The sequence below is a fragment of the Aythya ferina genome (genome assembly GCF_964211825.1).
Source record: "Aythya ferina genome assembly, contig: HAP1_SCAFFOLD_207, whole genome shotgun sequence".
Lineage (NCBI taxonomy): Eukaryota > Metazoa > Chordata > Aves > Anseriformes > Anatidae > Aythya > Aythya ferina.
Window position 1 is genome coordinate 64,215 of NW_028181326.1, and position 26,577 is coordinate 90,791.

General features: G+C 65.7%; 2 protein-coding genes across 5 annotated transcripts; one reads left to right on the plus strand and one right to left on the minus strand.

Moving 5' to 3' along the window:
- Nucleotides 1-360: 360 nt before the first annotated feature.
- LOC311428952 (polyunsaturated fatty acid lipoxygenase ALOX15B-like) lies at nucleotides 361-13,341 on the minus strand (the record flags this gene model as incomplete). 3 transcript variants are annotated; one of them, XR_014687965.1, is made up of 15 exons in its annotated part: nucleotides 361-643; nucleotides 830-1,417; nucleotides 1,861-2,031; nucleotides 3,122-3,222; nucleotides 3,322-3,443; nucleotides 4,431-4,600; nucleotides 5,419-5,505; nucleotides 6,032-6,226; nucleotides 7,281-7,424; nucleotides 8,030-8,202; nucleotides 9,465-9,568; nucleotides 10,406-10,522; nucleotides 11,277-11,358; nucleotides 11,441-12,467; nucleotides 13,195-13,341. XR_014687965.1 is itself a non-coding variant. In XM_084540154.1 (14 exons), 14 exons carry the CDS (start codon nucleotides 13,339-13,341, stop codon nucleotides 1,238-1,240), a joined length of 2,820 nt encoding a protein of 939 aa, XP_084396280.1. In that variant the 3' UTR covers nucleotides 671-1,237. The 3 variants fall into 3 exon arrangements, 2 of the variants coding, with proteins under 2 accessions (XP_084396280.1, XP_084396281.1); XM_084540154.1 differs by lacking the exon at nucleotides 361-643 and having other exon boundaries at nucleotides 671-1,417; XM_084540155.1 differs by lacking the exons at nucleotides 361-643; nucleotides 830-1,417 and adding an exon at nucleotides 2,456-2,519 and having other exon boundaries at nucleotides 1,916-2,031.
- Nucleotides 13,342-14,636: 1,295 nt separating this feature from the next.
- Nucleotides 14,637-26,157, plus strand: FIS1 (fission, mitochondrial 1). 2 transcript variants are annotated; one of them, XR_014687969.1, is made up of 6 exons: nucleotides 14,637-14,763; nucleotides 16,497-16,629; nucleotides 18,741-18,817; nucleotides 19,914-20,019; nucleotides 22,434-22,732; nucleotides 26,143-26,157. XR_014687969.1 is itself a non-coding variant. In XM_084540161.1 (5 exons), the coding sequence occupies exons 1-5, from the start codon at nucleotides 14,719-14,721 to the stop codon at nucleotides 22,529-22,531; spliced, it is 459 nt and encodes a 152-aa protein (XP_084396287.1). In that variant the 5' UTR covers nucleotides 14,637-14,718; the 3' UTR covers nucleotides 22,532-23,496. The 2 variants fall into 2 exon arrangements, 1 of the variants encoding a protein (XP_084396287.1); XM_084540161.1 differs by lacking the exon at nucleotides 26,143-26,157 and having other exon boundaries at nucleotides 22,434-23,496.
- Nucleotides 26,158-26,577: the final 420 nt, after the last annotated feature.

The window sequence follows — 26,577 nt, forward strand, 5'->3', positions numbered from 1 at the left end:
TGGGGACACCTGGGGACGTTGAGGGACACCAGGGGGAGATGGGGATGCCCGGGGATTTGGGGACACTTGGGGACATGGGAGACACCAGGGGACTTTGGAGACACCTGGGGTTGGAGACACCTGGGGATTAGGGAACGCCTGGGGAGTTGGGGTCTCTTGGGGACACCTGGGGACACCAGGGGACATTGGGGACACCCAGGGACACCCGGTGCCGTCCCTCAGATGGCGATGCTGTTCTCGATGGTGGCGGGGTCGAGGTATGGGTATGGCAGGGGCAGCGTGGCGTTGGGGACATTGGGGACACCAGGGGACTCTGGGGACACCCGGTGACATTGGGGACAGCTGGGGACACCCGGTGACATCCCTCAGATGGCGATGCTGTTCTCGATGGCGGCGGGGTCGAGGTATGGGTGTGGCAGGGGCAGCGCGGCGTTGGGGATATTGGGGACACCGGGGGATTTGGGGACTTGGGAGACTCCTGGGGGTCTTGGGGACACCAGGGGACAATCAGGGGACATTGGGGACGTCCCTCAGATGGCGATGCTGTTCTCGATGGCGGCGGGGTCGAGGTATGGGTATGGCAGGGGCAGCGCGGCGTTGGGGACATTGGGGACACCGGGGGATTTGGGGACTTGGGAGACTCCTAGGGGTCTTGGGGACACCAGGGGACAATCAGGGGACATTGGGGACTTTGGGGACATGCAGAGACGTTTGGGAAATGTGGGGTTGGAGACAGCTGGGGATTTGGGAACGCCTGGGGATTTGGGGACACCAAGGGATGGGGAGACGGGTGAGGGTCTTGGGGACAACCAGGGGGTCTTGGGGACACCAGGGGGTCTTGGGGACACCAGGGGACATTGGGGACATTGGGGACGTCCCTCAGATGGCGATGCTGTTCTCGATGGCGGCGGGGTCGAGGTATGGGTATGGCAGGGGCAGCGCGGCGTTGGGGACATTGGGGACACCGGGGGATTTGGGGACTCCTGAGGGTCTTGGGGACACCAGGGGACACCAGGGGGTCTTGGGGACACCCGGTGGCATTGGGGACGTCCCTCAGATGGCGATGCTGTTCTCGATGGCGGCGGGGTCGAGGTATGGGTATGGCAGGGGCAGCGTGGCGTTGGAGACATTGGGGACACCAAGGGATGGGGAGACTGGTGAGGGTCTTGGGGACAACCAGGGGGTCTTGGGGACACCCGGGGACACCAGGGGACATTGGGGACATTGGGGACGTCCCTCAGATGGCGATGCTGTTCTCGATGGCGGCGGGGTCGAGGTATGGGTATGGCAGGGGCAGCGCGGCGTTGCGGCGCTGGATGTGCCGGGAGATGCGGGCCAGGCGGCGCTGGAAGGCGCCCAGCAGGCGCCGCGGGGCCTCCTCCGTGAAGTGCTCCTCGGGGTACGAGCCCAGCGGGCGCTGCGGCACCCATGGGTGGGGGGTCAGGGCCATGGGGGGCCCTTGGGGGAGGTTGGGGCCCAGGGGTCACTTGGGGCCAGGGGGGTCCCTGGAGGATGCGGGGATCCCTCGGGGTGAGGTTGGGGTCCCAGGGGTCCCTTGGGGATGCGGGGGTCCCAGGGGTCCCTTGGGGTCTCCTGGGGCCAGGGGGGGTCCCTTGGGTGAGGTTGGGGCCCAGAGGTCCCTTGGGAACATGGGGATCCCTTGGGGGATGTTGGGGGTCCCAAGGGTCCCTTGGGGATGTGGGGGTCCCTTGGGAGTCCCCTGGAGGATAGGGGGTCCCAGGGGGGTCCCTTGGGAACATGGGGGTCCCTGGGAGTCCCTTGGGAGATTGTGAGGTCCGGGGGGGTCCCTGTGGATCCCGGGGGGTCCCAGGAGGTCTGTGGGGGTCCCAGGGGGCTCACCATGTCGAGGGGCTCGTTGCGCAGCACCCAAAGGACCCCCAGGGTGATGCAGGTGGTGTTGACGGCGGGCAGGGCACCCAGGAAGTCGGCCTCGCTCAGCGGCGCCTTGCTCCGGGGGGGGGGCTTCCGCATGGCCGCCGGCAGGTTGGGCATGAAGGCGCCCAGCTCGAACTGCGCCGGCACGGGCACCCATGGGACACCGGCACCCATGGGTCCCGCGCACCCAGGGGACCCCCAGCACCCATGGGACCTGTGGCGCTCACAGCTCCCGTAGCACCCATGGGACTCCCAGCACCCATTGGACTCCCAGCACCCATGGGACCCCCAGCACCCATGGGACCCGTGGTGCCTGTTGGGCTCCCAGCACCCATGGGACCCACAGCACTTATAGCAAGCGTAGCACCCATGGGGCCCATGAGATCCCCAGCACCCATGGGACCCACAGTGCCCATGGGACACACGAAGCCCATTTGGCTCCCAGCACCCTTGGGTCCCACGGCGCTCACAGCACCCATAGCACCCACAGGACCCCCAGCACCCATGGGACCCCCCCCAGCACCCATGGGACCCGCAGCACCCACAGCACCCGTGGTACCTGCAGCCGCTGCAGCACCCGCAGCACCTCAGGGCACCCGCAGCACCCACGGCACCCGCGGTCCCTGCAGCATCCGTGGGGCTCAGAGCACCCGCAGCACCCATTGCGCCCCCCCCCGGCACCCCACAGCACCCATTGCGCCCCCCCAGCACCCCATAGCACCCCCCCTGGCACCCCACAGTGCCCCATAGTGCCCCCAACACACCCCATAGTGCCCCATAGCAGCCCCCAACACCCCACAGCACCCCCAGCACACCCCATAGCACCCCCCAACATGCCCCATTACACCCCATAGCGTCCCCCCAGCACCCCTTCCCATACCCCATAGTGCCCCCCCACCCCATAGTGCCCCATAGCACCCCTCCAACACCCCAAAGCACCCCATAGCAGCCCCCCAACACCCCATAGCACCCCCAACACACCCCACAGCGCCCCACAGCAGCCCCCCAACACCCCATAGCGCCCCACAGCAGCCCCCCGCCACCCCATAGCACTCCCCCAACACCCCATAGCACCCTCAACACATCCCACAGCGCCCCACAGCTGCCCCCTGACACCCCATAGCGCCCTCCCAACACCCCATAGCACCCCGTATCCCCCCCCCAACACCCCACAGCAGCCCCCCCGGCCCCATAGCCCCCCCATCGCCCCCCCGTAGCCCCCCACCTGGCCGCTGTTGGTGGCGGCGTGGTACGCGGAGCAGGTGAAGATGATCATGGTGACGAAGGTGACGAGCTCCCGCAGGGTGCGCAGCGACGAGGGCACGCCTTGGGGGGGGGGTCGGGGGGCAAAAGGGGGGGGGTCGAGGCTTGCACGAGGGCTCCCCGGGGCCCTTGCACACGCGTGTGAGACACGAGGGGCCCTACCGGAGCGGCGGCGGCCGAGGAAAGCTTTGTGGAAGATTTCGGCCACCCAGGCCTGAAGCTCGGGGTCGTCGCGCACGGCCGCGTCGCACGGGTAGTAGAGGTGCACCATGCCGGCCACGAAGCTGGGGGGGGGCACGGGGGGGTGTGCACGAGGGGGCACGAGGGTAAGTGAGAGGGCACGAGGAGGCACGAGGATGAGCAAGGATAAATTAGGGGGCACAGGGGGGTGCGCAAGGAGGGACAAGGATGAATTAGGGGGCACGAGGATGAACAAGGGGGCACAAAAGGGCACGTGGGGGATGCACGAGGGGGCACGAGGACAAATGAGGGGGCACAAGGAGGCACAAGGACAAATTACAGGGCACGAGGATGAATGAGGATGCACGAAAGGGCACGAGGGTGATGCACAAAGGGACATGAGGATAAATGAGGGGGCACGAAGGGGCACGAAAGTGCACGAGGGGGACACATGAGGGGGCACGAGGACAAACGTGCATAAAAGGACACAAGAGAGATGCATGAGGGGGATGCACAAGGGGGCACGAGGATAAATGAGAGGGCACGAGGAGGCACAAGGACAAATTAGGGGGCACGAGGATGAACAAAGGGGCACAAAAGGGCACGTGGGGGATGCACGAGGACAAATTAGGGGACACGAGAATGAATGAGGATGCACAAAAGGGCTCGAGGGTGATGCACAAGGAGGCACAAGGACAAACGAGGATCACAAAAGGGCACAAGGGTGATGCACAAGGGGGCATGAGGACATGGGAGGACGCATGGGGACACACCAGGACACAGGAGAAAGACACGAGGACGCACGGGGAGGACACAAGGGGACACAAGGATGCACGAGGATGACACGAGGACGACATGAGGGGACACAAGGATGCACAAGTATGACACAAAGAGGCACGGGGAGGCAAAAGGACGACACGAGGAGACACAAGGAGACACGAGGAGGCACGGGGAGGACACGAGGCGACACAAGGATGACACGAGGATGACACGAGGGGACAAAAAGAGGCATGAGGACAACACGGGGGGACACAAGGAGGCATGAGGACGACACGAGGGGACACGGGGGGTTACGGGGAGGTGGCCCCCACCTGCGGATGGTGGCCCAGAGGCGCCGGGCGTCCTGCCCATAGTGGTAGTTGCGGGTGCGGGTGACGCCGCGGCGCCGGAGGTCGCGGGGCAGCACCAGGTCCCCGTAGCGCAGCCGCCGCAGCCCCCGCGCCACCACCCGCAGCAGCCCCCGGCGCCCCAGGGCGATGGCCTGGGGGGGTTAATAAGGGGGGAGTCAGCAGAAGCCCCCCGGCTGCCCCCTTCAGTCACCCCAATTCGGCCCCAAATTGCCCCAATATGGCCCCAAATTGCCCCAATATGACCCCAAATTGCCCCAATATGACCCCAATTCAGACACAGATGACCCCAGAATGGCCCCAAGTTGCCCCAAATCAGCCCCAAATCACCCCAATTCAGCCCCAAATCATGCCAAATTGCCCCAACGTGGCTCCAAATTGCCCCAGTCACCCCAATGCAACCCCCAATCACCCCCAGTTGCCCCGATTTAGCACCAAGTTGCCCCGATTCAGACCCAAATCCACTCAGTTCAGCCCCAAGTTGCCCCAGTCCAGCTCCAAATCACCCCAAATTGCCCAGCTTAGCCCCAATTCATCCCCAAATTGCCCCAATACAGCCCCAAATCACCTCAACGCATCCCTAAATACCCTGAATTGCCTCAAATTGCCCCAACACCACCCTATTTTGCAATGCAGCCCCAAAGCCCTAAATTGCCCTGATTCATCCCCCAACACAGCCCCAGATACACCCAATCCACACCCAAATAGCCCCAAATCTCCTCAAAATCCCCCCAAGCCACCTTAATTTACCCTCCAATACCCCCAAATTGCCCAACTCACCCCCAAAAGCCCCAAATCACCCCCCCAGACCCCTCCTCACCCCCCTAAACCTTCCCAAGACCCCCCCCACTCCCCCCCAGGCACCCCTCAGACCCTCCCCTCTCCCCCTTGGGGACCCCCCAGACCCACCCAAGGGTGCTCCCCCACCCATGGGACCCCCCCCCGGACCCACCCGGTCGAAGACCCCGCCGGGGTTGAGCAGGAAGCGCCGCGCCAGCACCGCGATGTGCACCGTGTACCGCGTGTGGGGCAGCAGCAGCTGGGGGGGGGACAAGGGGGGGCAGCCTCGTGCCAGGTGGCTGGGACCCCCCCTAAAAATGCCCTCTTCCCCCCCCCGCCCAGTACCTGGGAGCCCCTCCCAAGAAATGGGGCCCCCAACATGGTCCTGTCTCCCACCCCAAATACTTGGTATCTGGGACTCCCCCAGACACCTGGGACCCCCCCCCCCCAATTCCTCCATGTCCCCCCATGGGACAGATGCCCCCCACGTTCCCTGTGTGTGTCCCCATAGTCCCCATGTCCCCCCATCCCCCCAAAGTCCCCCCCTTACCCCAAAGTCCTCCCCATGTCCCCGATGCCCCCATTCCCCCCCCATTCCCCTAATTCCCTCCCCAATTTCCCTGATACCGCCCACACCCCCCATCCACCCATTTCCCCAATACCCCCCACGCCCCCCCATTTCCTGATTTTTCCCCCATGTCCTCAATGCCCCCCATTCCCCTAATTCCCCCCCAATTTCCCTGAAGCCCCCCACGCCCCCCAGGTCCCCCCACGGCCCCCCCCACCTTATGCAGGGGGTGGCGGGGCGCCAGCTGCCGCCGGGTGGCCAGGGCGAAGACCTCCCCCAGGAGGTGGGCGCGGAGGAGGTGGGAGACGGCCTCGTGGACGTGGAACTCGGCGCTGCGCACCCACGCCTTGGCCAGCGCCCACAGCCAGGGGGGGTCCCCCGGCAGGAACACGGGGCCCGGCTCCTGCGTTAGCTGGGGGGGAGTGTGTGTGGGGGGCAGGGCCCTTAATTCACGCGCCTCGAGGTGGGGGGGGGCCCAGCACCCCCAAAAAAAAAGCCACGCCGCTAGGGGGGCGGCTACACCCCACGCCGGGGGGGGGGCAGGGCGCTTAATTCACGCGCCTCGAGGTGGGGGGGGCGCCCACCACCCCAAAAAAAAAAAAAGCCACGCCGCTGGGGGGGCGGCGGTGGCGGAAAGCGGCGGCGTTTGTAAGAAAAGAGCGGCTCCATTCATAAAAAACGCGAGGTTCCATTCATAAAACGCGGGCTCCATTCATAAAACGGGAGGTTCCATTCATAAAATCCCCGCCGCGCCATTCATAAAAAAAAAAAACCACAACCGCGGCCATCCCGAAACGGGGACGCCCCGCCCACGCCAAAGCCCCTCCCACGCCCCCGCGCGCAGACGCCCCGCCCACGCCCATTCACAAAAAATGCCACGCCCGGGGAGGCACGCCCTCCCCTCCCCTCCCCCCCCCCCCCCACGCCATTCATAAATCCCACGCCCCCGGAGCCCCCCCGCTGGGTGAATGGGGATCGGGGGGAACATCCAGAGCCCCAAATTCCCAATTTCTACCCTAAAATCCGTGCCCACCCCAGTCACTTGTGTCTCTCCCGAACACATTTACCCTCCCCAAACCCCATTTACCCCCCAAAAAACATTGTGCCCCCCCCGACCCCATTTATCCCCTCGAGATCCCATTTCCTATCCCGAGACCCCTGTGTCCCCTCCCCCCCCAAAGACCCCATTACCCCCCCCAGACCCCATTTCCCACCCCAAAACCCCCGTGTCCGCCCCCCCCAGCTCCTTGACCCCCCTCCTGGACCCCCATTTCCCCCCCATTCCCCCCCCCCCGACCTCATTCCCTTCCCCAGCCCCCCGTGTCGCCCCCCACCCCCCCCTTTCCACCCCAAATCCCCCACCCCAGCCCCCCATAACCCCCCTGTACCCCCCCAGCCCCAGCCCCCTGTGCCCCCCCCAAGCCCCCATGACCCCCCCAACCCCCCCGTGCCCCCCCCCGCCCCACCTGGATGGCGAGGGGCAGCAGCTTCCCGTCGGGGCGCTGGTGCAGGAGGCAGAGGGGGGCGCAGACGAAAGTGGGGGTCCCGTCGATGAGCACCCCACGGATCCCATCCAGCACCGCGTAGTCAGCCAGGTACACGTCCCCCTTCTGGGGGGGGGGGGGGTCACCACCGGGCAACCCCCCCCCCCGGCCACTTAACCCCTCCCCTAGGGGCCCCCCCCCAAGTCCTCCTCTCCTCTAGGGGCTTTTTTTGGGGGTGCCGGGGTCACCGCATTGCCCTTTCCCCCCCCCCACCACCACCCCAAGGATTCTTCCCATGGGTTTCAGGGGCTCCGTCCCCCCCCCCCCCGGACCCCCAAATCCCCTCCCCAGACTCCCAAATGCCCTCCTGGACCCCCCAAATACCCCCCAGGTCCCCCTCCTTACCTCAGAACCCCAAATCCCCATCTCCAGACCCCCAGGTGTCCCCCCCCCAGGTCCCCATTCCCTTCTGGACCCCCAAGACCTCCCTCCTGTCCCCCCAAATCCCCCCCCCAAGGTCCCTGTCCCCTCCTGGACCCCCAAGACCCCCCCAGCCCCATGTCCCCCCCCCCGATATTTGTCCCCTTCCCAGACCCCCAAATCCTTCCCCAAGTCCCCAGCCCCTCCTGGACCCCCCAAATCCCCTTCTCGGACCCCCAAATCCCTCCCCTGGTCCCCAGCCCCCCTCCCCGACCCCCCAAAACGCCCCCCCCCCCAAAATGCGCCCCCACCTCCATCTCGCGCTGCAGGCAGGTGTCGGGGCCCAGGCTGGGGGCCACCATGGGGGGGGTGACGGCGAAGTTGGGGGGCAGGCGGGGGCAGCGGCGCAGCAGGACGGGGTTCACCCCGCTCAGGTACTGCGCCCCGAAAAACGCGTCGTCCCGCCAGTGCCGCACCACGTACTCTGCGGGACCCCAAAACCTCACACGGGGACCCCAAAACCTCACACGGGGACCCCAAAACCCCACGGGGGGACCCCAAAAGCCCTGATAAGAGGGGACCCCAAAACCTGCTGGGGGACCCCAAAACCCCTGATAAGAGGGGATCCCAAAACCTGGATATGGGGGACCCTAAAAGCCCTGATAAGAGGGGACCCCAAAACCCCTGATAAGAGAGGATCCCAAAACCCCGATAAGAGGGGACCCCAAAACCTCACAATGGGGACCCCAAAACCCCACGGGGGGGACCCCAAAAATCCCTGATAATAGGGGACCCCAGTACCACACAGTGGGGACCCCAAAATCCCACAGCGGGAGACCCCAAAACCTGGATATGGGGGACCCTAAAAGCCCCAATAATAGGGGACCCCGAAACCTTTCACAATAGGGGATTCCCAAAACCCCACGGGGGGGACCCCAAAACCCTACAGCATGAAACTCCAAAACCCCACAGTGGGGAAACCCCAACCCCCTGATAATATGGGACCCCCAAACCCCACAGCATAGGGTAACCCAAAACCCCTGATAAGAGGGGACCCCAAAACCACACAGGGGGGACCCCAAAACCTTTCATAATAGGGGATCCCCAAACCCCTGATAATAGGGGATCCCAAAACCTCACACTGGGGACCCCCCACACACGTGTCCCCATAGCACACACGTGTCCCTGTGTCCCCCCCATAGCACACATACATGTCCCCATAGTGCACACGTGTGTCCCCATGTCCCCACACACCACACACGTGTCCCCATGTCCCTACAACACACACACGTGTCCCCATACCACACACGTGTCCCTGTGTCCCTGTAGTGCACGTGTCCCCATATCCCCATGTCCCCCCACACCACACACGTGTCCCCATGTCCCCGTGTCCCCCCACACCACATGCGTGTCCCCATGTCCCCACACACGTGTCCCTGTGTCCCCGTAGTGCACACGTGTCCCCATGTCCCCACACCACACACACGTGTCCCCGTAGCACACACGTGTCCCCATGTCCCCCCACACCACACACACACGTCCCCATGTCCCTGTGTCTCCCCACACGTGTCCCCATGTCCCCACACACGTGTCCCCGTGTCCCCATGTCCCCACACCACACACACGTCCCCATGTCCCCATAGCACACACATGTGTCCCCACACCACACACACATTTCCGTGTCCCCCCCCCCATAGCACACACGTGTCCCCATGTCCCCACACGCGTGTCCCCGTGTCCCCGTACCGGTGACGGGCGTGCGGTAGAAGCAGAAGACGCGCGTGATGGCCTCGATGCTCTCCCAGGACATCGGGCGGTCCAGGAAGCCCTTCAGCTTCGTCTCCAGGTTCCTGGGGACACGGGGACATGGGGACAAAGGGACACAGGGACGTGGCACGGGGACATGGGGATAAAGGGACATGGGGACAAAGGGACATGGGGACGTGTGGCACGGGGACACAGTTTTGGGGCTCAGGGACATGTGGACATGGGGACATGAGGCATGGGGACATGGGGACAAAGGGACACGGGGACACAGTTTTGGGGCTCAGGGACATGGGGACACATGGACATGAGGCATGGGGACATGGGGACAAAGGGACATGGACGTGGGGTTAAAGGGACATGTGGCACAGGGGCAAGGGGACATGAGGACACGTGGCCATGGGGACATTGGGATTTGGGACACATGGGGACAGGGCATGGGGACACAGGGACAAAGGGATGTGGCACAGGGACGTGGGGACACCAGGATGGGAGGACACAGGGACAGGGGGACACGGGGACACGTGGCCATGAGGTATAGGGACACGGGGGGGACATGGGGACAAAAGGACATGGGGACACGGGGACACGTGGGGACATTGGGATTTGGGGACCAAGGGCCATGGGGCCGTTGGGATTTGGGGACACGGGGACACCGGGATTTGGGGACACGGGGACACGTGGGGACATTGGGATTTGGGGACCAAGGGCCATGGGGCCGTTGGGATTTGGGGACACGGGGACACGTGGGGACACCGGGATTTAGGGCCATGGGGACAAAGGGCCATGGGGCCATGATGTCCTTGAGGACACATGGAAGGGGCGTGGCCGGGCTGCTGGGGTCAGAGGTCAGTGGGGTCAGTGGGGTCACTCGGGGTCAGAGGTCAGGGGTCACTGGGGGTCAGAGGTCAAAGGTCACTCACGCGGCCCCCGCCCGCAGGTAGAAGGCGGCCGCCCGGGGCAGGGAGAAGTCGAGGTCGGGGTCGGGCGCCGAGCCCAGGGGCAGCGCCCAGGGGAGGCCGGGGGCGAAGGGGGCCAACCTGGGGGGGGTGAGGGGGGGTGTGGGGGGGTGAGTGACCCCCCCCCAAAGTGGGGAGAGCCCCCCCCCACCCCGAAACGCGGCCCCCAAAACTCAGCCGCCCCATAAGGTGCCCTATGGAGCCCCCCCCCCCAAGTGGAGACCCCCCCCCCCCATGGATACCCCTAAAATGTGACCTCCCCGCAGCCCCCCCCCAAAATGAAGCCCCCCCATAACCCCCCCAAACACAGACCCCCCCCATAAGCCCCCCCTAAAGACCCCCCCCCAAACACAGACCCCTTATAAGCTCCCCTATAGACCCCCCCCCGTAACCCCCCCCCAAAAACCCAGCCCCCCCTCCCCTCAAATAATGTCCCCACAACGTCCCCAACACCCCCGGGGGGGGGACAATAAGGGGGGGGGGGGGAGGGGGCACAAGGGATAGGGGGGGACATTTTGGGGGACAATTGGGGGTGGGGGGGGGGGACAGGAGGGGACCCAGAGGACATTTTGGGGGTGGGGGGGGGGACACAAGATAGGACATTGAGGGGGGGGCAGGAGGGGACATTTGGGGGGGGGACAGGAGGGGACATTTTTTGGGGGGAGGGGACACAGGAGGGGACATTTAGGGGGACACCAGGAGCCCACGGGGGTCCTGGGGACAGAAAAGGGGGGGCACAAAGGGGACAAGGGGGGGGTGGGGGGACAAGGGGGGGGACACAGGTGACAAAATGGGGGGGGGGGACACAAAAAATGGGGGGGGGGGGGGCACTCACCGGTACCTCCGCTGCTGCTGGGCGAGGGCGCGGCGCCGGTGACGTCGCATCAGGGGGTGACACTCCTGGGCGGGGGTCTTGGCTGGGGGGGGGGGGGACACGAGGTGACAATTTGGGGACAAAAGAGGGTGGGGGGGGGACAAGGGGGGGGACAAAGACCCCACCTGAGCCCTCGGGCAGCTCCCAGGTGCCGAAACCCCGCAGCCAGCGGTAGCAGGGGAAGGAGTAGCACGGGGTCACCTCGGTGTCACCGCTGTCCCCCGCGGCGTAGGTGGCCTCGAGGTCATCGGGGTCATCGTCGGGGTCATCGTAGGGGTCATCGGGGTCACAGGGGTCATCGGGGTCGCAGGCGGCCCCAAAGCTTTCGGGGTCGGAGGAGGGGGCGAGGTCCTCGTCGGTGTCACCGCTCTCGTCCTCGGTGTCACCGGCGCTGTCCTCGTCCCCCTCGGTGTCCTCGTCCTCCGTGTCCCCGCTTTCGGGGTCTTCGTCCTCATCTTCGGGGTCCTCGTCCCCATTTTGGGGGTCTTTGTGCTCATTTTTCGGGTTCTCATCCCCATCTTCTGGGTCTTTGGGCTCATTTTTCAGGTTCTTGTCCCCATTTTGGGGGTCTTCGTCCCCATCTTTTGGGTTCTTGTCCCCGATTTTTGGGGTCTTATTCCCATTTTTGGGGTCCTTGCCCTCATTTTTGGGGTTCTTGTCCCCATCTTTTGGGTCTTCATCCTCATTTTTGGGGTTCTTATTCCCATTTCTGGGGTCCTTGCCCTCATTTTTTGGGTTCTTGTCCCCAACTTTTGGGTCTTCGTCCCCATCTTTTGGGTTCTTGTCCCTATTTTTTGGGTTCTCGCCCCCAACTTTCGGGTCTTCGTCCTCACTTTTTGGGTTCTTATTCCTATTTTTGGGATCCTTGCCCCCATCTTTCAGGTTCTTGTCCCTATTTTTCAGGTTCTCGCCCCTATTTTTCGGGTTCTCGCCCCCACCTTCGGGGTCCTTCCCCCCAGCGTCCCCATCTTCCGTGTCCTCGTCCCGGGGGTCCTGGGGGTCCCCCCCGTGGCCCCGCTCCCCCTCGGGCCAGACGCGGATCCCCTCGAGGAACCAGGAGCTTTGGGGCAGGCGCCCGTAGGGCTCCTTGTGCACCCGCACCAGCAGCAGCGGCCCCAGCGCCCGCGGGGCCACCACGCGGTACTCACGCTCCTGCGGGGACATTTGGGGACATTTAGGGACATTTGGGGTCACTTGGGGACATCTGGGGACACTTGGGGACATTTAGGGACATTTAGGGTCACTTGGGGTCATCTGGGGACACTTGGGGTTACTTGGGGACATCTGGGGACATCTGGGGTCACTTGGGGTCATCATCTGGGGTTACTTGGGGACATTTAGGGACATTTGGGGTCACTTGGGGTCATCTGGGGTCACTTGGGGTCCCCTCCCAGAATTGGGGTGGCCCCACGGGATCCCAAATCCCCCCCTTTTTGGGTAAATTGGGGTGGTCTCAGTGTCCCCCCCATGTCCCCCAATGTCCCCCCATACCCTACAATGACCCCCAACCCCCAATAGGAACTGGGGTGCCCCCAGCCCCCCAATGTCCCCAAGTCCCCCCAAGTGCCCCAATGTCCCCCAAGACCCTACAAGGACCGGGGTGCCCCCAGCCCCCCTGATGTCCCCAGATGCCCCCAGCCCCCCAATGTCCCCAAGTCCCCCCATGTCCCCCAATGTCCCCATGTCCCCCCATACCCTACAATGACCCCCAACCCCCAATAGGAACTGGGGTGCCCCCAGCCCCCCCACGCCCCCAATGTCCCCATATCCCCCAATGTCCCCATATCCCCCAATGTCCCCATATCCCCCAATGTCCCCATATCCCCCAATGTCCCCAATGTCCCCCAAGGTCCCCCAAGTCCCCCCAGCCCCCCCTCACCGTCCCACAGCAGAAGTCGGGCCCCCATGCGTCCAGGGGGGTTTTGGGGCTGGCCCCCCGCGTTCCCAGCAGGGTGACGGCGATGGAGTCAGCGGTGCCGGCCCCCGGCTGGCTCCCGGTGCGCACCCGCACCCGGTACGAGGCCATGGCTGCCCGCCCCCGCCCCACGCCGCGCCTTTAAGCCGCCCACGAGGCCCCGCCCCCTTTAAAACCACGCCCCCTTAAAGCCACGCCCCCCCTTAGGGCACGCCCCCTTTAGGTCCCGCCCCCCTAGACTCCACCCATTGGAACACGGCCCCATTGGAACACCAAACCAACCCCTGGAGCCCCGCCCATCGAGGCCCCGCCCACCAAATACCACGCCCCTTAAATCCACGCCCCCTTAGGCACCGCCCCCTTTAGGACACGCCCCCTTTAGGTCACTCCCCCCTAGACCCCACCCATTGGGACACGGCCCCATTGGGACACTGCCCGCTGAGAAATCAACCCTTGGAGCCCCGCCCATCGAGGACACGCCCACATAAAGCTACGCCCACATAAGCCACGCCCCCTTTTAGGCACCGCCCCCCCAGACCCCACCCATTGGAACACGGCCTCGTTGGAACACCAAACCAACCCGTGGAGCCCCGCCCACCAAGGCCACGCCCCCTTAGGACCCTCACCATTAGGCCCCTCCCCCTTTAGACCACGCCCCCCCGACCCCACCCATTGGAACACGGCCCCATTGGAACACTGCCGGCTGAGAAACCAACCCCTGGAGCCCCGCCCACTGAGGCCACGCCCCCTTAAAGCCACTCCCCCTTAGGACACGCCCCTTTTAGGCACCGCCCCCCCAGACCCCACCCATTGGAACACTACCCGCTGAGAAACCAACCCCTGGAGTCCCGCCCATCGAGGCCACGCCCACTTAAAGCCACTCCCATATAAGCCACGCCCCCTTAAGACCCGCCCACCCAGACTCCGCCCCCCTCGAGGCACCACCCCTTGGACCACCGCTCATTGAGAAACCAATCACCAGATCCTGACCCTGAGGCCACGCCCCCTGAGGCCCCTCCCCCTTAAGCCCCTCCCAGTGAAGCCCCACCCACCCGCGGCCGCGTCCCCTGAAGCCCCGCCCCTTGAAACCTCTCCCCGAATGAACGCTGCCCATTGAGAAAACAACCCCCGAGGCCACGCCCCCTTCAAACCACGCCCCCTTCAAAGCCCCGCCCCTTCAGACCCGTTGCTAGGGGCGTTGCTAGGGGCGAGACCGCGGCCGCCACCGCCCTCGTTGCTACGCGCGTTGATAGGGGGCGTGGCCTCGCGCGTTGCTATGCGCGTTGCTAGGGGCGTGGCCTCGCGCGTTGCTATGCGCGTTGCTAGGGGCGTGGCTACGGGCGCGGCCCGCTCCGCCGAGCGCCGTGACGTCACTCCTCCCGGCCTCACCCTCCCCCTAGGCGCATGCGCGGGGCGGCAGGCGGGGCCTGGCGGTTGCCTTCCGGGTTGCTCCTGGCGTCACTTCCGGCCCCGGCGCTTCCGGGTGCGATGGAGCCGGAGTTCGACGACGTCGTGGCCGTGGACGACCTGATGGTGAGGCCCCGCCCCCTCCGAGGCCCCGCCCACTCAGGCCCCGCCCCCCAACCCGGCCACGCCCCCTTGGTTACCTCCGAGCCCCCCCCGCTGCCCCCGGCCTATCCCGGGCCGCCGCGGCCCCTCCCCCTTAGTTAACCACGCCCCCTTATTGGCCACGCCCACCGTGACCACGCCCCCGGCTCACATAGCCACGCCCCTTGGGTTCGCGCATGGCCACGCCCCCTCCTGGCCCCGCCCCCCAGTGGGTAGTGCTTGGCCCCGCCCCCTGTAGCTCCGCCCCCATCGCGTAGCCACGCCCCCTCGTAGGCCACGCCCCCTCCAGCCCCCAGCCCTTCTGAGGGGGTCCTGGGCAAGCCACGCCCCCTCCCCCTTAGCCACGCCCCCAGGCCTTGGCCCCGCCCCCAGTTCAACTGCACAGGAGCCAAACCCCACCCGGGATTGGCCACGCCGCCTTCTGGCCACGCCCCTCCTGGCCACGCCCCCTCGTGACCACGCCCTTTTCTCATGCCCACCCCCTCCCCATGCCCACCCCCACCCCACCCCTTCCATTCCCCACCCCTTTCAAGCCCCGCCCTTTCTTGGCCACGCCCCCTTATGACCACGACCACACCCACACTCGACCACGCCCATTTGGCCACACCCCTCAGCGGCCACGCCCCCTTTGCCCATCCCCCCCCACCCCATCCCTTACCCACCTCCTCCCCACCCCCTCCATGCCCCGCCCTTTATTAGCCCCGCCCCCGTCTGACCACACCCACCACTGACCACACCCACCATTAACCACGCCCCCTTTCCCACGCCCTCAGTGGCCACGCCCCCTTTGGCCACCCCTCCCCACCCCATCCCTTCCCCAGCCCCTCCCAAACCCTGCCCTTTCTTAGCCCCGCCCACCACAGACCACGCCCACCACAGACCACGCCCACCATTAACCACGCCCATTTGACCACACCCCATCGATGGCCACGCCCCCATTGCCCATGCTCCACACCCCACCCCTTCCTCGCCCCACCCTTTCTCAGCCACGCCCCTCCCAGGCCACGCCCCCTTTGGCCCCGCCCCATGACCACGCCCCTTTCCCACACCCCCGGTGTCCACGCCCCCTTTCCCCACCCCCTCCCCACCCCATCCCTTCCCCACCCCCTCCCCACCCCTCCCTACCCCCGCCCTTTCTCAACCACGCCCCTACAGGACCCGCCCCTCTATGACCACGCCCCCTGTGAACACGCCCCCTGTGAACACGCCCCCTGTGGCCACACCCCTCCGTGGCCACGCCCCCTTTGTCCACCCCATCCCTTCCCCACCCCCTCCCCACCCCTTCCTACCCCCGCCCTTTCTCAGCCACGCCCCTCCCAGGCCACGCCCCTCTCTGACCCCGCCCCCGTGACCACGCCCCCCTTTCCCACGCCCTCCGTGGCCACGCCCCCTTCACCCATCCCTTCCCCACCCCCTCCCCACCCCTCCCCACCCCCACCCTTTCTCAGCCACACCCCTCCCAGGACCCTCCCCTCTATGACCCCGCCCCCTGTGACCACGCCCCCTGTGACCACGCCCCCTTTTCCCACGCCCTCAGTGGCCACGCCCCCTTCACCCATCCCTTCCCCACCCCCTCCCCACCCCTCCCTACCCCCGCCCTTTCTCCGCCACGCCCCTCCCAGGCCCCTCCCCTCGCTGACCCCGCCCCCTGTGGCCCCGCCCCCTGTGACCACGCCCCCTTTTGGCCCCGCCCCCAGGCCCTGGAGCGGCGCTACGCGGCCGAGAGCCGCTCGGGGGCGCCGTCGCGGGGCTGCCGCTTCGAGTACGCCTGGGGGCTGGTGCGGAGCCCCTACGGGGCCGACGTGGGCAAGGGGCTGGAGCTGCTCAAAGGTGGGGGGGGTATGGGGTCGGGGGGGTTATGGGGTCATGGGGGGGGTATGGGGTCATGGGGGGGGTTATGGGGTCATGGGGGGGGTTATGGGGTCATAGGGGGGCTTATGGGGTCGGGGGGGTTGTGGGGTCATGGGGGGGGTTGTGGGGTCATGGGGGGGGTTATGGGGTCATGGGGGGGGTTATGGGGTCATGGGGGGGGTTATGGGGTCATGGGGGGGGTTGTGGGGTCGGGGGGGGGGTTATGGGGTCATGGGGGGGCATATAGGGTCGGGGGGGGTTATGGGGTCATGGGGAGGGTTATGGGGTCAGGGGGGGGGTTATGGGGTCATGGGGAGGGTTATGGGGTCATGGGGGGGGTTATGGGGTCGGGGGGGGGGTTGTGGGGTCAGGGGGGTTTATAGGGTCGGGGGGGTTATGGGGTCGGAGGGGTTGGGGGAGTTATAGGGGGTTATGGGGGAGTTATGGGGGGCTGGAGCTGCTCAAAGGTGAGGGGGGGTTATGGGGTCGGGGGGGCGTTATGGGGTCATGGGGGGCGTTATGGGGTCGGGGGGGGTTATGGGGTCATGGGGAGGGTTATGGGGTCATGGGGGGCGTTATGGGGTCATGGGGGGGCATATAGGGTCAGGGGAGTTATGGGGTCAGGGGGGGTTATAGGGTCGGGGGGGCATTATGGGGTCGAGGGGGGGGTTATGGGGTCATGGGGGGGCATATAGGGTCAGGGGGGTTATGGGGTCAGGGGGGGTTATAGGATCGGGGTCGTTATGGGGTCGAGGGGGGGGTTATGGGGTCATGGGGGGGGTTGTGGGGTCGGGGGGGGGTTATGGGGTCGGGGGGGGGTTATGGGGTCATGGGGGGCGTTATGGGGTCAGGGGGGGGGTTATGGGGTCGGGGGGGGCGTTATGGGGTCATGGGGAGGGTTATGGGGTCATGGGGGGGGGTTATGGGGTCAGGGGGGGGTTATGGGGTCGGGGGGGTTGTGGGGTCATGGGGGGTTATGGGGTCAGGGGGGGGGTTATGGGGTCATGGGGAGGGTTATGGGGTCGGGGGGGGGTTATGGGGTCGGGGGGGGGTTATGGGGTCATGGGGAGGGTTATGGGGTCGGGGGGGTTGTGGGGTCATGGGGAGGGTTATGGGGTCATGGGGGGCGTTATGGGGTCATGGGGGGGCATATAGGGTCAGGGGAGTTATGGGGTCAGGGGGGGTTATAGGGTCGGGGGGGCATTATGGGGTCGAGGGGGGGGTTATGGGGTCATGGGGGGGCATATAGGGTCAGGGGGGTTATGGGGTCGGGGGGGTTATGGGGTTGGGGGGGGCATATAGGGTCAGGGGGGTTATGGGGTCGGGGGGGTTATGGGGTCATGGGGGGGGTTATGGGGTCGGGGGGGGGTTATAGGGTCGGGGGGGTTATGGGGTTGGAGGGGTTGGGGGAGTTATAGGTGGTTATGGGGGAGTTATGGGGGGCTGGAGCTGCTCAAAGGTGAGGGGGGGTTATGGGGTCGGGGGGGGTTATGGGGTCATGGGGGGTTATGGGGTCGGGGGGGGTTATAGGGTCGGGGGGGTTATGGGGTTGGAGGGGTTGGGGGAGTTATAGGGGGTTATGGGGGAGTTATGGGGGGCTGGAGCTGCTCAAAGGTGAGGGGGGGTATGGGGTCGGGGGGGGTTATGGGGTCATGGGGGGTGTTATGGGGTCGGGAAGGTTGGGGGGGGATGGTGAGGTATGGGGGGATATGGGGGCTATTGGGGCTGGAGGTGCTGTGAGGTATGGGGGGGTTTATGGGGTTGTGGGGTGGTTATGGGGTTGTGTGGGGGGGTTGTGGGGTTGGGGGGGTTGTGGGGTTCTAGGGGGTTAGGGGGGATATGGGGGGACTGGCGCTGTTGTGAGGTACAGGGGGGTTATGGGGTTTTGGGGGGTTTATAGGGTCGGGGGGGTTGTGGGGGGGTTATGGGGTTATAGGGGGGTTTTGGGGTTTTGGGGAGGTTATGGGGGATATGGAGGGATGTGGGGGACATAGGTGGGGGATATGGGGCAGCACGGAGACCTGGGGGGTCCCCCAGCCCCCCAAGATGTCCCCAACGCCCCCCCATTCCGTGTCCCCCCCCCCACACAGAGCTGATGACGGACGGGACGGCGGAGGAGAAGCGCGACTACGTGTACTACCTGGCCCTGGGCAACTACCGCCTGAAGGTGGGGGCACGGGGGGGACATGGGGACATTGGGGGGACATGGGGACATTGGGGGGGACATGGGGACATCGGGGGCATTGGGGACAGGGGGGGGCATTGGGGGTATTGGGGACACAGGGGACATGGGGGACATGGGGGAGGCATGGGGACATGGGGGGGGACATGGGGACATGGGGGGGGGACATGGGGACACGGGGGGGACACGGGGACAAGGGGGGGACATGGGGACATTGGGGACATTGAGGGGACATGGGGACAGGGGGGGTGTTGGGGGCATGGGGGTATTGGGGGGGACACGGGGACATTGGGGGGGCGTTGGGGGTATTGGGGACACAGGGGACATGGGGGACACGGGGGGGGGCACAGGGACACGGGGGGGGGCATGGGGACATCGGGGGGGGACATGGGGACATCGGGGGGGCACAGGGACATTGGGGGGGTGTTGGGGGTATTGGGGACACAGGGGACATGGGGGACATGGGGGAGGCACGGGGGGGGCATGGGGACACGGGGGGGGCACAGGGACATTGGGGGGCCACGGGGACATGGGGGGGGGCATGGGGACATGGGGGGGGCACAGGGGGTGTTGGGGACATTGGGGACATGGGGAGGGGCGTTGGGGACGTGGCCGGGGGCTTTTGGGGTCATCCGGGGGCTGGGTGACACCAGGGGGATAAAGGGGATGGTGGCACTCATGGTGGCCCCCCCCATGTCCCCCCCGTCCCCTCCCTGTTGCCCCCACGTCCCCCTGTGCCCCCCCCCGTGTCCCCCTTTCCCCCCCCGTCCCCCTCTGTCCCCCAATGTCCCCCTGTGCCCCCCCATGTCCCCCTGCCCCCCCTGACCCCCCCATGTCCCCATGTCCCCCCCCATGTCCCCCTGTGCCCCCCCCTTTTCCCCTCCTGTCCCCCCCATATCCCCCCATGTCCCCCCCGTGTCCCCCTGCCCCCCCATGTCCCCCCCCATGTCCCCCCCATATCCCCCCATGTCCCTTGTCCCCCCATGTCCCCCTGACCCCCCCATGTCCCCCTGCCCCCCCCATGTCCCCCCATGTCCCCCTGTCCCCCTGTCCCCCCCCCTGTCCCCCCCGCCCCCCCCAGGAGTACGAGCGTGCCCTGAGCTATGTGGGGGCCCTGCTCCAGGCCGAGCCCCACAACTCCCAGGGGCTGCGGCTGCAGCGCCTCATCCGCGCCCGCATGCACCGAGGTGAGAACCCCACAGCGCCCCATAGCGCCCCATAGCGCCCCATAGCGCCCCATAGCGCCCCACAGCGCCCCATAGCACCCTATAGTGCCCCATAGCGCCCCATAGCGCCCCACAGCGCCCCATAGCGCCCCATAGCGCCCCACAGTGCCCCATAGCACCCTATAGCACCCCCACGGCGCCCCATGGCACCCCGTAAGGCCCTATAGCATCCCATAGCGCCCCACAGCACCCCATAGCGCCCCATAGCGCCCCATAGCGCCCTATAGTGCCCCATAGCGCCCCACAGCGCCACATAGCGCCCCATAGCGCCCCATAGCGCCCTATAGTGCCCCATAGCGCCCCACAGCGCCACATAGCGTCCTATAGCATCCCATAGCACCCCATAGCGCCCTATAGAGCCCCATAGCACCCCACAGTGCCCCATAGAGCCCTATAGCACCCCATAGCGCCCCACAGCGCCCTATAGCACTCCATAGCGCCCCACAGCACCCCATGGCACCCCATAGCAACCCATAGGGCCTTATAGCACCCCCACGGCGCCCCATAGTGCCCTACAGCACCCCATGGCACCCCGTAGGGCCCTATAGCATCCCATAGCACCCCATAGCGCCCTATAGTGCCCTATAGTGCCCCACAGCGCTCCATAGTGCCCCATAGTGCCCCATAGCGCCCCACAGCACCCAATAGTGCCCTATAGTCGCCCCACAGCGCCCCACAGCGCCCCACAGCGCCCCATAGCGCCCCATAGCACCCCATAGCACCCCTACAGTGCCCCACAGCACCCTATAGTGCCCTATAGTGCCCCCACAGCGCCCCATAGCGCCCCACAGCACCCCATAGTGCCCCACAGCACCCCATGGCACCCCATAGGGCCCTATAGCACCCCCACAGCACCCCACAGCGACCCATAGCGCCCTATAGCACCCCTACGGTGCCCCACAGCACCCTATAGTGTCCTATAGCGCCCTACAGTGCCCCATAGCGCCCTATAGCGCACCATGGCACCCCATAGCGCCCTATAGTGCCCCACAGCGCCCCACAGCGCCCCACAGCGCCCTATAGTGCCCCACAGTGCCCTATAGCACCCCCACGGTGCCCCACAGCACCCTATAGTGCCCTATAGTGCCCCATAGTGCCCCATAGCGCCCTATAGCACCCCCACAGCGCCCCATAGCGCCCTATAGCACCCCTACAGTGCCCCATAGCACCCTATAGCGCCCTATAGCACACCCACAGCGCCCTCTAGTGCCCTACAGTGCCCTATAACACCCTGCAGCACCCTATAGCACCCCCACAGCGCCCTATAGCGTCCTATTGCACGCCCACAGTGCCCCACGGCACCCTATAGTGCCCCATAGCACCCCCACAGCACCCCACAGTACCCCACAGCACCCCATAGCGCCCTATAGTGCCCTATAGCACACCCACAGCGCCCTATAGTGCCCCACAGCACCCCATAGTGCCCTATAGTGCCCCCACAGTGCCCTATAGCACCCCATAGCGCACTATAGTGACCCATAGCAACTTGTAGCACCCTATAGTGCCCTATAGTGCCCCACAGTGCCCCCATAGCACACTCACAGTGCCCCATAGTGCCCCATAGCACCCTATAGTGACCCATAGTGACCCATAGCACCCTATAGGGCCCCCACAGCGCCCTATAGCGCCCCATAGTGCCCCCACAGTGCCCTATAGCGCCCCCACAGCGCCCCCATGGTGCCCCACAGAGACCTATAGCGCCCCATAGCACCCCCCAGCACCCCATAACGCCCCCCAGCACCCAGGGGTGGTGGCGCGTCCCCACACCTGATGTGTCCCCATGTGTGTGTCCCGTGTCCCCTCTGTGTCCCCTGTGTGTCCCCCCTGTCCCCCTGTCACCCCCCATGTCCCCCCATATCCCCCCCATGGCCCCCCAATGTCCATTTGTCCCCATGTCCCCCCCAATGTCCCCAACATCCCCCCTATGTCCTCGTGTCCCCCCCATGACCCCCAATGTCCCCGTGTCCCCCCCCCCATGTCCCTCTGTCCCCCTATATGCCCCCCATGTCCCCCCAATGCCAATTTGTCCCCATGTCCCCCCCGGTGTCCCCTCCATGTCCCCCATGTCCCCCCTATGACCTCGTGACCCCCCCATGACCCCAAATGTCCCCATGTCCCCCCTGCCTCCCCAATGTCCCCCCATGTCCTCGTGTCCCCCCCATGACCCCAAATGTCCCCATGTCCCCCCTGCCTCCCCAATGTCCCCCCATGTCCTCGTGTCCCCCCCATGACCCCAAATGTCCCCACGTGTCCCCCCTGTCCCCCCCATGTCCCCCCCATGTCCCCCCCCATGTCCCCTATGTCCCCCCCATGTCCTCGTGTCCCCCCCACGACCCCAAATGTCCCCAAATGTCCCCAATGTCCCCCCCCCCCAGACGGGCTGCTGGGCGCGGCCATCGTGGGGGGCGTGGCCCTGGGCGTGGCCGGCCTGGCCGGGCTGCTGGGATTGGCCATCTCCCGCGCCCGTCACTGACGTCACCGTGTCCCCAATGTCCCCAACGTCCCCACGGGACCCCCAGCATGGGCCGGGCATCCCCAGACTGTCCCCAGTGTCCCCAACGTCCCCGTGTCCCCCATGACCCCGATGTCCCCAACCTGTCCCCATTGTCCCCAACCCATCCCCAATGTCCCCAACCTGTCCTTGTGCCCCCAATGTCCCCACCCCATCCCCAGTGTCCCCAAACTGTCTTCGTGTCCCCAATGTCCCCAACCCATCCCCAACTTGTCCCCTGTGTCCCCAACACACTCCCAGTGTCCCCAACACACTCCCAGTGTCCCCAATCCATTCCCCGTGTCCCCAAACTGTCCTTGTGCCCCCAATGTCCCCAACCCATCCCCAATTTGTCCCCAAAGTCCCCACCCCATCCCCAACGTCCTCAGCCCCTCACTGTCCCCACGTCCCGTGTCCCCTTGTCCCCAACACTCCAGGTCCTCCCCCCCCACTTTCCCCATGTCCCCTCCCCATGTCCCTGTCCCCTCTCCCCCCAACCCCGATCTTGGTGGCACGGTGACAACGTGGAGGTGACAAGGACACGGTGACAACGAGGAGGTGACAACGACGGCGATGACAAGGTGACAAGGAGGTGACAACACGGAGGTGACAACGACACCGGTGGCAGCACGGCGAGGACGGTGACAACGCGGTGACAACGCGGTGACATCACAGCCACCCCCTTGGGGACACCCTGGTGACAACGTAGTGGCATCACGGCCCCCCCCTTGGGGACACCCTGGGGACAATTAGAGGCACAGCGGTGACACCGCGGGGACGAGGCGGTGACAACGGCGGCGCGGTGACACAAGGGACACCGGCAGGGGACACGCCAGCCCCCCCCCAAGTGCCTTGGGGACGGCCCCGAGGTCCCCCCCGTGCCTTGGGGACAGCCGCGTCCCCTCCGTGTCCCCCCCTGTAAATAATAAAGCAGCGCGGGCTCGGGGCGGCCGGGTCATTGTCACTGGGTTTGTCCCCAAACTGTCCCCAATCCTGTCCTTTGTCCCCATCCATGTCCCTGTCCCCATCCCCTTCCTGTCCCTGTCCCAATCCCTGTCCCAATTCTGTCCCCATTTTGTCCCCATCCTGTTCCTGTCCCCATCCTGTCCCCAATCCCGTCCCTCGTCCCCCTCCCTGTCCCTGTCCTTGTCCCCATCACAATCTTGTCCCCATCCTGTCCCTGTCCCCATCCCCATCCCGTTCCCATCCTTTCCTTGTCCCCATCCTGTCCCCAATCCCGTCCCTTGTCCCCAATCCCGTCCCTGTCCCCATCCCGTCCCCATCCCCATCCCTGTCCTTGTCCCCATTGTGTCCTTGTCCCCATCCCAATCCCATCCCCATCCTGTCCTTGTCCCTGTCCCCATCCTGTCCCATCCCTGTCCCTGTCCCCACCCTGTCCCTGTCCCCGTCCCCCCCAGGCGCGTGCCGAGCCCCCCCCCGGCCGGACGCTGCCGCTTCCGATGGCGCCGCCGGTGACACCCTTGGGGACACGGCACGGGGGGGGTGGGGGGGGACACCGGGGGGGTCACCATCCCCGTCATTGTCCCCGTCATTGTCCCCGCCACCGGCGTCAACAGGAAGGGGCCGGGGGGGGGGGTCAGGAAGGGTGGGGGCGGACGCGGCCCCCGCAGGAAGGGGCCTTGGGGGGGGGGGGGGACACCAAGGGGGGGACCCACATGGGGGGGAGCGGGGGGAGCAGCGCCGCCGGCACCCCATGGGGTCACCCTATAGGGTCACCCCCCCTGGAGCCCATTGTCCTGTGGGGTCACGCCCCCTGGACCCCATTGTCCTGTAAGCCCCATTGTCCTATAGACCCCATTGTCCTATGGGGTCACCCCCCCTGGACCCCATTGTCCTATAGACCCCATTGTCCTATGGGGTCACCCCCCCTGGACCCCATTGTCCTATAGACCCCATTGTCCTATGGGGCCATCACCCCATGAACCCCATTGTCCTATGGACCCCATTGTCCTATGGGGTCATCCACCATGAAGCCGTCACCCCATAGACCCCATTGTCCTATGGGGCCATCACCCCGTGGACCCTATTGTCCTATAAACCCCATTGTCCTATGGGGTCATCCCCCCTAGACCCCATTGTCCCATGGGGCCATGGACCCCATAGATCTCATTGTCCTATAAACCCCATTGTCCTATGGGGTCACCCCCCCTGGACCCCATTGTCCTATAGACCCCATTGTCCTATGGGGTCATCGTCCCATTGACCCCATTGTCTGTAAACCCCATTGTCCTGTGGGGCCATCACCCCATGGACCTCATTGTCCTATGGGGTCATTGTCCCATTGACCCCATTATCTGTAAACCCCATTGTCCTATAAACCCCATAGTCCTATGGGGTCACCCCCCCAGCCCCCTTTGTCCCATGGATTCCATTGTCCTGTGGGGCCATCACCCCATAGACCCCAATCACCCCATAGACACCATTGCCACATGGATCCGTCACCCCAAAAGCCCCGTTCCCCCATGGATCTGTCACCCCATAGACCCCATCACCCTATAAACCCTTTTTCCCCCATGGATCTGTCACCCCACGGACCCCATTGTCCTATAGACCTCATTGTCCTATGGGGTCATCCTCCCTAGATCTCATCACCCCATAGACCCCATCACCCCCTGGACCCATCACCCCATAGACCCCACAGACCCCATAGACCCCATTGCCCCATAGATCTGTGACCCCATGGATTCATCGACCCATAGCTCTGTCACCCCATAGACCCCATTCCCCATGGATCCATCACCCCATAGACCCCATAGACCCCACCACCCCATGGATCTGTCACCCCATAGACCCCATAGACCCCATAGACCCCATTCCCCATGGATCCATCACCCCACAGACCCCAAAGACCCCATAGACCCCACCACCCCATGGATCTGTCACCCCACAGACCCCACAGACCCCACAGACGCCCCCACCCCACAGATCCCTCACCCCATAAACCCCATCCCCCCACCCCCTCCTTTTGTCCCCCCCCCCTTCTGTCCCCACCCCCGCCCCCCTCCCCTTGTCCCCACCCCTCCCCGGCCCCATAAAGCCGCCCCCCCCCCCCCCCCCCCCGAGGCCACCACCGCTGCCACCGCCCCGGGCACCGTGAGTCCTCGTTGTCCCCGCGCTGCCACCACCCCCCCCCCACCCCGACACCCCCCTGTCCCCAACCCCGGTGTCCCCTCGAGTGTCCCCATCCCGACCCCACTGTCCCCACCCCTGAGACCCCGGTGTCCCTGACCCCGGAGTCCCCTTGATTGTCCCCAACCCCGACCCCGGTGTCCCCAACCCTTAGACCCTCGGTGTCCCCGATCCCAGTGTCCCCTCGAGTGTCCCCAACCCCAACCCTGGTGTCCCCAACCCTTAGACCCTCGGTGTCCCCCACCCCGGTGTCCCCTCAGGTGTCCCCAGCCCCAATCCTAGTGACCCCAACCCCAGTGTCCCCGACCCCGCTGTCCCCTCAAGTGTCCCTGTCCCCAATCCCAGTGTCCCTGACCCCAGTGTCCCCAACCCTGGTGTCCCCAACCCTTAGACCCCTCGTTGTCCCCAACCCTGGTGTCCCCTCAAGTGTCCCCAACCCCAAGACCCTCAGTGTCCCCGACCCCGCTGCCCCCTCGAGTGTCCCTGTCCCCAATCCCGGTGTCCCTGACCCCAGTGTCCCCAACCCCAGTGTCCCCTCAAGTGTCCCCAACCCCGATCCCAGTGTCCCCAACCCCGGTGTCCCCCTCGAGTGTCCCCAGCCCCAACCCCAGTGTCCCCTCAAGTGTCCCCAACCCCGAGACCCCCAGTGTCCCCAACCCTGGTGTCCCCTCAAGTGTCCCCAACCCCAACCCCAGTGTCCCCAACCCCGCTGTCCCCTTGAGTGTCCCCAACCCCAGTGTCCCCTCAAGTGTCCCCAACCCCAACCCCAGTGTCCCCAACCCCGCTGTCCCCCTTGAGTGTCCCCAACCCCAGTGTCCCCTCAAGTGTCCCCAACCCCGATCCCAGTGTCCCCAACCCCGGTGTCCCCTCAAGTGTCC

Bases quoted from the DNA above. Each gene is read 5' to 3' on its own strand.
- FIS1 (XM_084540161.1), top strand. From the start codon at position 14,719: ATGGAGCCGGAGTTCGACGACGTCGTGGCCGTGGACGACCTGATG. The intron at 14,764-16,496 runs GTGAGGCCCCGC...CCCCGCCCCCAG, and splicing joins TGGCCGTGGACGACCTGATG to GCCCTGGAGCGGCGCTACGC. The intron at 20,020-22,433 runs GTGAGAACCCCA...CCCCCCCCCCAG, and splicing joins CCGCGCCCGCATGCACCGAG to ACGGGCTGCTGGGCGCGGCC.